This window comes from Acyrthosiphon pisum, chromosome A1 (genome assembly GCF_005508785.2).
Source record: "Acyrthosiphon pisum isolate AL4f chromosome A1, pea_aphid_22Mar2018_4r6ur, whole genome shotgun sequence".
Classification (NCBI taxonomy): domain Eukaryota; kingdom Metazoa; phylum Arthropoda; class Insecta; order Hemiptera; family Aphididae; genus Acyrthosiphon; species Acyrthosiphon pisum.
In genome coordinates, this window is record NC_042494.1 from 61526953 (window position 1) to 61539701 (window position 12749).

Sequence of the window (12749 nt, forward strand, 5' to 3'; positions counted from 1 at the left end):
ATTGTATTGTATATGGAAAATGTGCTAAAATAAACAACCAGTGAAAATTGCATGTATCTACAGTAATTTGTTTTAGAGTTACAACAAGAACCAAAATCTATTTTGTCATAAACCAATTTTGGGTAAAAATTCCTGTTTTTCCATAATTTTTATTTTATTTTTCCCTGTGCTTTTTAAAACTATTAGGAATTTTTACTTTTAACTTAGATTGAATCAGATTCCATTTCTTATCAGAAAATATAGTGTTGAAGAAAATCTAAGCATTTTTACTGTCTTAAAAGGTGATGACAGACACAAAAAAAAACACACACTACTATTGAATACGATAGCTCAAGTTTTAATTTAATAAAACAATAACACTTAATTAATATTATTTTTACTTTATTCGCTAGTTCATATATCGAACGGCTACGATGGGTACATTACATAGGTACGGTTTTATTGCGACTGAACAACGACCGATCGCCCGTCATCGAAGACCGCTATAGCGGACGTATCTTATCTTACATTAAATAATGTTATACATTTATACTCTATACAGATAATCTTTACGGTATTTACCAATTATATAAGTACAAAATATCTCGCATACGCAACAACTATTGTAAATCAATACATTCATTGCTCCGCTCAGAATCTAAAATGTATCGAAACTCGAAAGGGTATTTAAATAGGAATTCTGAAGTTGTATTATATACAATTATTAATTTAAAAAATATTTTATAGCACAAAATCTATTTGCCGGTTTTTTTCTTTGGCGAAACGATCAATAACTTTAGCTGGATCGATATGAATTTGCGAATTTGCCTATGAACACTCAAAAGAGCTAAATACCTGTAAGTCGTTCTTGGCCTGATGAGTTGCGTAAATAGTTTTTTAATCTTTTCATGGTTGAAAAATGAAAATGTACGTTCTGGCGTAGAAGTCGAAACTGGCAATAAAGCTAATAGCTTCAAAAGAAAAGATATGTTTGGAAAATATTCATAATTACATTTAATATATGCTTCAATAACTGAATTTGGTTGATCTTTTTCTGGTTTGTTAGACCATTTTCTTTTCCAAAGTTGAATTTCTGTTGGCAGTACTTCTATATCCAGAAATTCAGAATATATTTCGAAGTCGTTTGCATCTATTTCAAATTTGTTGCATATTTAAATGTTTTTGATAACAACTTGTGCAGTGAAGAAATTTGTTTTTTGTGATTATTAAACCTTGCTTGAAGTTATTCAATGAAATCGTCGAAAAAAGGAATAGCTATTGCTATGCAGCAGTAATATTCTTCAGGTGAATTTGTAATGTCATTAATTCGATGTTTTTGACGTGCAACGATTCTTGGTATTTTTATGTCTTCTTCACTACCATCTGATTTTTAGATCCTTTGCTTTTTCAAAAATCTTGGAAAATGTAGTATCCATATTACTCCGCATATCATGTATTTTAATATATTTTTTTAATAATTCTGTTCGCATTGCAGATGCTTTTATAAAATTACCTACCGATTTAATGATACCATATAATACAGTTACGAATATGTTGAATGCTACACGAATGAGAGAGAGTTAAATTTAAAGAATGAGCACTATAGTATACATAAAGTGCTGTTCGATGTACCTACTTTTCGAATAATTGCTTGCACTCCGTTAAAATTACCGCTCATTGATGCCACCCCGTCATATCCTTGCCCTACCATATACTTCGAATCTATGTATACCAAGACATTTAATAGTTTCTAAAATAACATTGGATATATTTTTGCCAGTAGTATTTTTTACTGACACAAATTTTAAAAAATCTTCCCGTAAAATTAATTGATATTCAGGATCTTCATCGACGTATCGAACACAAAATGACATTTGTTCGATTCGCGATACATCAGTTGTCTCGTCTACTAAAATTGAAAATGATTTTGCCCTATTAATTCTATTTACTAATCGATCGTGTATTATTTCTCCGATGATAGTGTTTAAATTATTTTGTATGGTAGGACTTATATACATAGCTTTAATTGCACCGTTTTCAATGTGATCGGTCATCATTTTATCGCCGAAGTTCATTCGCATTCGCATAAGAGCTCTAAAATACCATCATTGTGAATTGGCTTATCTATAGTGTGAGTGGCCCAGCGTCAGATGTACTACGGAGGGCCAATTCTTGACGGCCACACAATATAATAGTTTGAATAACCGCTATTAATTATTTTTTTATTTTCTGCAATTTGATTAGCACGTGCAGAATTGATTTTTTGACAAATATCAAACTCTTTGTTGCAATAAACGGAAATAAAATGTTCTGCGATAAAAACATTATTTTTATGATACTCTGTGTTGTTATGTATGTTAAAACATTCTATTGAATTTTTCCATTTATTGATAGGTTTTGTAACCAATAATCTTGGTTTTTGATGTGCACCTTTACCGATAAAATTATGATAAAATATAGCACAATATTTACATACCACTCCAGAATCTTGCATTTTTATTTTTATTGTAACATAACCATGGAAATCGTTTAATCCAATTTAATTGAAATTTTAAATTTCTATTTCCCGACGTAGGAAACGTAAGCTTTTCATCAGGCACCCAAACATTAGTAAGTACCTAACTTATATTTTAATTCATCACTAACCTTTTGATCTAAACACTAAACAGCAGCCAATATCAATAATAAAATTTTTAGATTCCGTTGTAGTTAGTGTATCTGTAATTATTGCGATCGATGTAGAACTTGTACTTGTTTCGTTCTCGGTTGTTTTTATTTTTTTACAAAAATAATTTGTAAGGGAATTATTACGCTTACGATTTGACATTTTATTAAAATAATCAAATAAAAAATTATACAGAAATATTAGAGGGTTACACTTACACAGTGCGCACAAAACTGGTACTAATTTGTACTAAAATATTTGAACTGGTATACTTATTCAATGTTCACGAAAACATTATTAATTTGAACCCCTAAAATCCCCCCTCATATACGGCCTTGATTGGGTCTACCATTTTTGCCAGCGGCCGAAGTCGGAGATGCATTTACTAAGTTATTATCAATTGCACTATATTTTAGTATAGTCTTTACTATCCATACGAAAATAAATGTCTACATTTTATCTATTATGTTTTAAACACACACATATATATATGTAATCTATATTACATATAGATTATAGACGTAAACTCAGAGTCCTTTTTATGGACATCAACACTTTTACAAGCAATATTTTACCATTTCAAAACACAAGTATTACAGCATTGCCTATTTATACTTTACCCTATTGTATTTTTAGTGAATAGTAAACACTCGCTCAAACTGTGTACGCCCGAATGCCCGATAGACCAATAGCTATTACAATGATTATAGCACAAAATAGATCTAATCCATCTTAAAAATAACTCTGTATAGTTATAATACACCTACCTATAATATTTTTTTTTCTTTTGAGCATAAGTTTGCCAACTATGGACATTATCATTATTTTTTTGGTTGTAGGTTGTTTGTAGGGGGAGTAACGGTTGATTGATACACGCTTTGTATGTATGGCAAGAATTCGTTGCTAAAAATCTCGGGTGGTCATCCCTTCAATTGGTTAATCGGTTAACCGATACGTACACTCAGCTTTTCTGCAGTTAAGTATATGGACCGCACCACACCAACCTACCCATAATAATAACTGTACAGTACCTAATAATATAACAATATACATTATACATACAGTGTATACATTTAGAATATCCCATTTTTTTTATTTCAGAATCAACAATGAACAATACATTCTTGGAATGCCAACTATTATTTTTTAAAAGGTCAAGGAGGGAGGACTAGATGACTATCCCACATTTATTTTGATACCAAAACAGGAAACCGCACATACTTGAATACTTGATGACTGATGTGTATCAATAGTACACCGTAACCGACACACCATACGTATGGCATACCTATACGTATACGTATTCATGTTATGATTAAACTTTCAAAGAAATAATTCAATTGACACTCAAACAATTCTTATCTCAATAGCTTCACTATTTAGTCATAATACCCATAATAATCTATACGATTATATAAGCACCCGCCGCCTAATCCACCACATTTAATGTAGAGTTCACGCAAATAACACAGTTCTAGAAACGCAATTCATAATGTACCATTCATTTATACTTTATTGGCTATTACTTGTGATAACAATAACGGCTACTTTCGACAAAAAATATCAGATCAAACTGTTGAAAGATTCTTCCAGTAAAAACATCAATAACATCAACAAACATGCACCCGAAGGACCTTGTGGTGGACATTGTATCAATTCAAATTATCATCGGATTAAAAATTATCCAGAAGTAATTATTAGTTAGTCTTGTACTCTTATATTCTTAAAATTACATAATAGTGTGTGTGTCCATATTACCATGGCAACCAATTATATATTATTTTGAAATTTCCGATGGAATGTTTTGTATATAAATGGTTGCCTAGGTGATATGTAACACATATTATTCATATAGAGTTGGCAATTTTAATGGGTAACGAAGTGAACGGGATCAGATATTTTTATACACGTTGATAAATTATACCTCTGAGCAGAAGATAGGCTAATTGAAAAAGGGAGAGGACCAATCCCGGGAGGTGCTCAAACAGGAATTTTGAGATTTCCTATGGAAATTTTTGTTTATAAGTGGTTGCCATGTGTTTTGAAGCTATTATAATAAATAATAATAATTATTGGTTGCCGGGAAACGAAGTGCACGGGATCAGCTAGTAATAAATAATAATGTAGGAATATAGTAAATACTATATACCAAACTATACCAACTTTTATATAGATATAGGCTAACTGACTAGGTACCTACCTGCAGTCCAACATTTATAATGATTAATGTTTTTATGGCTCTGGTATGTCTCTATCTACACCCTTCTATTGCTACATAATATGATGAGGATTTGTCTAATTAATAACCCTGAAAGTTTAGTCCCCGAAAAAAAAACATCGTGTACCATATTCTAGAGATTTCAATGAGTGATTTAAAAAAAAAAACAGTCAATTTTTTTAGTCATAATAAAATTGTAATACAATTTCAATAATATATAAATATAAAATAAATAGTTAAATTTGTTTTGAAATGCCAACAAAACATTATAACCATTTCCATATAGATGAAACTATAAAATGTCATTAGGACAGGCCAAATTATAAATATGAAAACGAATTCTAATTATAAAATAAATTTTTAATTAAAATTTTATTGAGTTACCTAGTATCTATGTTATCCAGTCTGCAGTATTAGCACAGATTAAACGAAAACCTAACCTTTTAATTTAATCTGTGGTATTAGGTCTGGCCTAAATCGTAGTTTCACCTATAACCGTATTTGCTCCGAATCGTTTTTATCGTTTACAATAATTTATTATTGAATCCAAATTATATAAAATTATATAATTGTGAGGATATAACAATTTTAAGTACCAATGTCATACAATTATTTAGATTAATTTTAATTTTAAAACATATATTATATAGGTACTTAAACCCGTTCTCACTGTTCCACGGCAAAGTGGTAGGTATATTGACTCAAAAGTTAATAACTATCATATTATAATATGATGACAATATACACTATTATAATAATTTTATATTAATCATTGTCCCAACTTTCCCATGACTACCTTTTTATAATTCTGCAAAATCTCATATGATTGGGTTATCTATTCGGGGTTTTTTTTATCGGGGACTACATTTCCGGGGTTATTGGGCCTTCGGTAATGCAACGCTGCAATTCTTGATGAAAATACAGTATGTTACATGAAATCGGTAAAAATTGCTTTATTTCAGAACACCTTAATTTATTCGTTAGTGATAACGACCCTTATCAGTGATTTTAAGCGCATATCCATCTGACAATCGGGTTTTAGTTATGATTGAAACTACGATGTTCCGATGCATCAACGCATTCGATGCGCTGAATTTCAGAACGATTTAGCTTGAAAATACGATGTATTTTAGAACATGTTTTATCATTTCGATGGCAATACGTATCCACAGCGTTGCATTAACGAAGGCGCAATTATTTTTACACGGTACCGATGATGATACCGCGGCAATGGCATACCACTCTTTAACTCTTATCATCACTATAGCACTACATATTACAAAATGCAAATTCCAGCCTATAGCAGGTATATAGTCACCAATTTACTTCAGGATCAAGCAAATAAAATTCATATGAACCTTACATATCAACATAGTTAAATATTTCAGTTACTGAACTCGTTCAAATAATGTACCTACAAACATTTCCATAAAGAGCATTTAGCTCTTAACAATCCACATTCCACGAATTTCCTATAATATGTCCACCAACTCCGTACCATCAATTTTCTATACTATAATTTTCTATGTATCATTGAATTCAGATTTAACACTTCCATTACAAGACCTACACAACGACAAGGTCCACTTGACACTTACACTATACAACGGAGCGTAAGATGTTCTAGATCCATGCTTGCATCAACTTTTAAAAAAAAAGTGTTTAGCAGATCAAAGTTCTTTGTAATCACTAATCCCCTTGCTGTATGAAATCATTTCTCCCAGTGACCGAATGTCTAATCAGTACGAACTACTAATTGGCAATTTTCAATAAAACGCTTACCTGTTTTGAGTTGTGTTACAAAAATACATGAGATACATTGAATAAACCTGCCTTCCGAAATTACAAGGAAATAGCGGGAGGCATTAACAAATAATGCCCAAGTACTCAATTGAATATCTAAATAAATCAAAACAATTTTTTTTAAAGATGTAGCGAAAAAGTAGCACGCTACATTTAAATAATAGCGTTAGAAATAACGCACTACATTTAAATAATAGCGTTAGAAATAACGCACTACATTTAAAAAAAAGTAGCTTTAGCGATAGCGAGCTACTTTTTGAGGGGAGTAGCAGTAGCGTTAGCGTGCTACAAAAAAACAGTAGCGTCCCGACCACTGAAAAACATGTATAATTTAGCACATATTCTAAAGGTATTAAGGATGTATAGGTACTTATAAAGACATAAAGAAGTCCAGGCCCGTTCGCAAGGAAGGATAGGAAGGGGTTTAAACCTGCAATTGCCTTTATTTTTGCATCTAGGTCGTTAAGTGACGTAAACAATTATTCGTTTTATCGAATTAAAAGCTAAATGCTTATGTACATAATATCTGCAAGACTCCTTAAGTACTTATAATGTATGGTCTAACCTATTAATGAAAACACTTTATAGATAGGTATTTACTAATAACTTATGTATCTATTTTATATATATATTTTTTGTAATCTCTAAGAAGAAACCCTGAGCATGGGCCTGAAGCATCAACTTATAAAGAAGATCTATTAATAACTCTAAGTGGTCACTGGTCACTATTATAACAATTAGTGTTGGGAACGTGGGACAATGTATAATTGGATTTTATTAAATTTAAAAATATTTCCATAATCCATGTTCTATTTAGTTTATAATATTAGTCTTAGAATAACCACATAAGAGATTTGTAGAAAAAGATGGAGATTTCAACACTCAAATGATAATATTTGTAAAACAAATGGCTAAATAAAGAAAAGAAGATAATTTATTATTCTACTCGGCTTGAAAAAAATTGAACTTACATTTTCTCTGATTTTATAAAATTATTGCACTTTACCATAATTAATAACTAACAATTTAACAAATGATAACCGTGCACTTTTAATTTTAATATAACATAAAAAAATTAAAATAAATAAATAATATTATCTTTGTCCTACTGTCCTGTACGGCTGTACTAAAATTGAATGTCTTGATGTTTTAGATACCGTTGGACGTTATAATGGAATTAAACCAGGTTAAAAGTGTTTCAGAATTATTTTGGAAGTTTATGCCACGTATAAATATTTATGAAGCATTGAAATACAAAACTAATGATGGTCAAAGTAAGATATAATGTTAATTGCGTTATTTTAGTAAAAATACATCACCTATATCAGATGCGCCTAAAAATATTTATGGATAAAAAAAAGTAATACATTTAACAAACAGTACAGGCAGTATTACATCATTCAACGTTTTAATATATTATTGTAATATTTTAATTACACTTTATAATCCAAAGATTCAACAATTATTCCAAAAGCGGCAACTTGCACCACAGAAAATCAAACAGTGAGCCTGAGAGACGATGATAATCCAAGTTTATACTATTCACCACCTTGTACACGAGTGAAGCGATGTGGTGGTTGTTGCGGTAGCCTTTTGGTTTCTTGTCAACCAACCAAAGTAGAGATGCTCAATTTTGAAGAAAGTTAAAACGTTTTAAACATTAATTGAATATTTGAATGTTTGGTTTGTATAAATGTTATTCTTATCTTAAATTTGTTAACAACAGGTCAACATTATACAATATTATAACGGTACATTCACATTCAAAGAAAAGAAAATTATAACTGTAGAGCAACACGTGAAATGTAAATGTGATTGTGTCGTGAAAGAAAAAGTATGTTTTTCAATAATAAATAAAAATATGTAAATAGCAAGAAATGAAAATATTAAATATTTTTCTATCCATAGGACTGCAAGCCCTCGCAAGTGTATGATGCTAGAGATTGTCGATGTTTTTGTAACAATTCAGAAGAAATATTATGTGACAAACCAAGTAAGGTATGGAATTCAGACATTTGTTCATGTCAATGTGTTGAAGAGCAAGAATGTACAACAGGTTACAAATTCAATTACAATACATGCAGGTGGGAGATGTTAAATAACTAAACAATTATATATTTCATAGTACCTATAGCAATTAGTAGTGTAGATATTATTAATCAGGCTAGTTACAGTCTACAAATATTACTATAATGAATTTAATCTATTTTTATCAATATTTAGAAAATACTACCTCGCATGGTAAAATATTTTGTATATTTGACACCAAAAATACTTAAATGATTATTTTTATTTTACAGCTGCATAGAAGACACTGGCGATTGGTAGAATTCCTTCTTACAATCTTATAAGCACATATCCACGTAACCATGAACTTTATAGTTTATGAAGACTTTACTTTACTCATAGAAGTTATCTAAATTAATATAGAAGTTTAAATTATCATTACTTACAATGTACACTTAATCAATAATTCTGTAAAATAAATGTATATGTTACACATTGATATTTGATATTAATATAACTAAATAATAAAGTTCTAATTAGACAGATATACATCTAGCTAATGTGGAATGTGGCAGTACTCTTAAGCTAAACAAGAATAAACAATACCTACACTTATTAATAATTAATGTCCAATAGAACCTATTGTTAATTAAATTGTTTACTCTGTAACCCGTGTATCAATGTTTAGACTCAGTATTTCGGTGTTTGCTGCTTACATATATAACAAAACATTTTTAGTAAAAGGGATGTTTTCTTGGTTGTTATATAATTATTAAAATAGTTGATATATAGTCACAACAATTCTAATATGCAACTTGTTTGAGTAGGTGCGAAACCAAATTAGATTTGATTTAAAAAATATTACTGGATTCCTAATTAAAATGTCCAATAAAAATATTCAGTGTGATAGCCCAGTGTCTATTAGAGATCATCATTGGTTGGGCTATAAGATAAAGAAATATTTCAGGTTCGTTATGGTTGGATCGTTAAACTTGGCTTTGGGTCGGTCATAAATAAAACATACTTTACACTTTACAATAATTACATTATAAAAAAAAATTGTACATACAAAATAATATATTATAAGATTATAAATAAAATAATTACAAACGAGCCTGGCAGGGGGGACTGGCGGGTGGATGATCATACCTAGGCCTGGAAAATATTTTATTATTATTGTGCCAAATTTTTTGTTTCCCCGGGGCCAATTTTTATTTCCAGTTAGCCCTTGGAGCCTGGCCGGGTTGGAATCAAAATAAAAATTGGTCGTGCTGGCCTCTATAAAAAAAATGTATAGATTAAAATGAACATTTCTTATCTTCTTAACATGAATATATTGAAAACAAGAGCTAGATTTTAAAGATAAGGTATAGAGACTTGGATATATCAATTACTATTGACAACTAGTATAAGTTATTAAGATGTTTATAATTTATATTTACAAAGAAAGTATTGCATTATCCTGTGGTTGTATTTGGAATAAATATATTACATTAATATAATAAGTATAAGCTTTTACCTTTGAATCAAATTTAATATTCAATACTCCGAAAAATATGCATTTGAGAAAAAACAATTAGGACTTATCAACAATGTCATTTAACATGAATATCAAAAATTGAATGTTAATACAAAAAGTAAAAATACAAAAATTATTAAATATAATATAAATAAATCTGAAGCGTTTAATTGTGTTGTTGTAAATAAACACCATATTTTTATATTATTATTTTAAATAAAAAAAAAAATGTATGCAATTATTAAATATATTTTTAGTTTTATTGTACTTGATTATACAGTTGTTTGAAGTTATTAATAAGTTTGGTCAAAAAACTTAACACCTAAATATATTATTTTCGACATCTTATTTGAAGTGAGTTGTAGTAAGCACAAACATTTAACAATAATTATTGTTAACTTAAGTTAATTGAGTAAAGTAAAATTTATCTTGGCAAAAAAATAACATCCTACTTATTAGGTACTAAAATTAATTTATTAAGATATATCACTTAGATAGTATGTATATTATGTATTTCATTGTAGTGTATATAAGAGATATATGAATATTTGATCGACAAATTTTTTCCTAAATATCAATTATTAACAGGGCCAACGGTAGAATAATCAGCAGCTGTCGAACATTGATAAATATTTAGGGTTGTGTATAGTACTTTCATGTGTTAATCTTTATATATACCTGCTCACTTAATATGCATTACACAATATCAAGAATCAAGTTATTTCAATTTTCATTGTTATTATCGATGTCTAAGACAATTGGTATCATTATTCAGTCAAAATAATTTTTACATTTGAACACTCTTGTAGTTACATATAAACTTAACAGATCAATCTTATAATATACTGCAACATCGCTGATCATATCATTAAGATTTGTTAAGAGACAAAATTATCAGGGATTATAAACTTAAAAAGAACACAAAGTGACTTATTAAAATTCTTACTTTTAAGTTAGTACAATAGAGATTATTTAAAAAAGCTATTCTATCCAAATGTAATTATTGTACCAATTTCAGTGGTTCTTGCTTATTCTGGAAAAATCAGAGGATTTTTATAAACTTAAGTTTTTTCTGAGCAGTGAAAATTGGGATAACGTGTTAAACTCGACAAATGTAGATACTGCAGTCGAACTTTTCTTTTCTAAGATAGATAATTATATAAAAGTAACAAAATGTATATGTTTATCTAAATCTAAAATTAAAATTAAGAAATGGATTACATCCGGTATAGTAATATCAATAAGACGTAGAGAAAAGCTATTTCTTAAATTAAAAGAACAACCTTTCAATTCTGAACTTAAAATCAAATATAGAAAATATAGAAACCTTTTAACTAAATTTATTAAATGTGCTAGAGATATGTACTTCACAAAAAATATTAATATGGCTAGGGGCGATCCCAAACAACTTTGGGATATAATAAATGAAGCTATGTATAATAAAACGAACAATAATAAAAATATAATGATTTCTTCAGTAACTGATTACAAAAATAAATTAGTAACTGATGATGCTGATATTGCTGATGAATTTAATTCATTTTTTGCTACAGTTGGTGAAAATATCGCAGAGAAAATTAAGATCCAAAACCCTGCTATAAATAATAAATCCAAAATTAAATCTAACATAAATTCAATTTTCCTTAGCTATATTAAAAAGGATGAAATCAAAAAACATATTCTCAGCTGCAAAGATAGCACCTCCTTTTACTGTTTTAATTTGTCAAGCCATATACTAAAACAAATATTAGACTATATTTTAGATCCAATAGAGTATATCTTTAATTTATCTTTCTTTAGGAATTTTCCCAAATTTATTTAAACATACTCTAGTTGTATCACTTTTTAAACAAGGCAATAAAAAATTTTGTTCAAATTATCGTCCAATTTCCTTAACATATACACTATCAAAAGTTCTGGAGAAATGTCTTAAGACACGTTTATATAATTTCCTTGAGAAATCTAATGTTTTTATAACCAATTTGGTTTTAGGTAAAATAAAGGTACATCAATTGATTTACAAACACTCGTCAGTTGTATACATAATAATTTAAATTATGGTAACTCAACACTTAGCATATTCCTTGATGTCAAAAAAGCATTTGATTCCGTTGATCATAAAATATTATTAAATAAGTTAGATAAATATGGTATTAGAGGAATCGCAAATAGTGTAATTTAAAGTTTTTTAGAAAATCGTAGGCAATAAGTTCGTATTAACAATGTACTAAGTAACTTAAAAGTTTTGAATTATGGTGTTCCGCAAGGTACGGTCTTAGGACCATTATTGTTTATTGTATACATAAATTACCTTCTTGATTTAGATTTGGAATGCTCTATTTTAGATTCTGAGTGGAACGATGAATGTATTGATTTTACAATGATGTGTGTTTTTTTGTATTTTTTTTTGTGTCTGTCATCACCTTTTACGACAGTAAAAGTGCTTGGATTTTCTTCAACAGTCCCTTTTCTGATAGGAAGTGAATCTAGTTGGTACTTTGGGAGGTCAAAAGTACATTTTTCCAATAGTTTTCAAAAGCGCGTGAAAACAAAGAAAA

General features: G+C 29.1%; 1 protein-coding gene across 1 annotated transcript; it reads left to right on the forward strand.

Moving 5' to 3' along the window:
* The first annotated feature begins 4085 nt into the window (after positions 1-4085).
* On the forward strand, positions 4086-9171 carry ACYPI24120 (vascular endothelial growth factor A-like). The gene is given in 6 exon segments (NM_001293496.1): positions 4086-4334; positions 7819-7939; positions 8119-8303; positions 8392-8499; positions 8574-8749; positions 8966-9171. Coding segments are annotated over 6 exon segments (816 nt in total). The 5' UTR covers positions 4086-4136; the 3' UTR covers positions 8994-9171.
* Positions 9172-12749: the final 3578 nt, after the last annotated feature.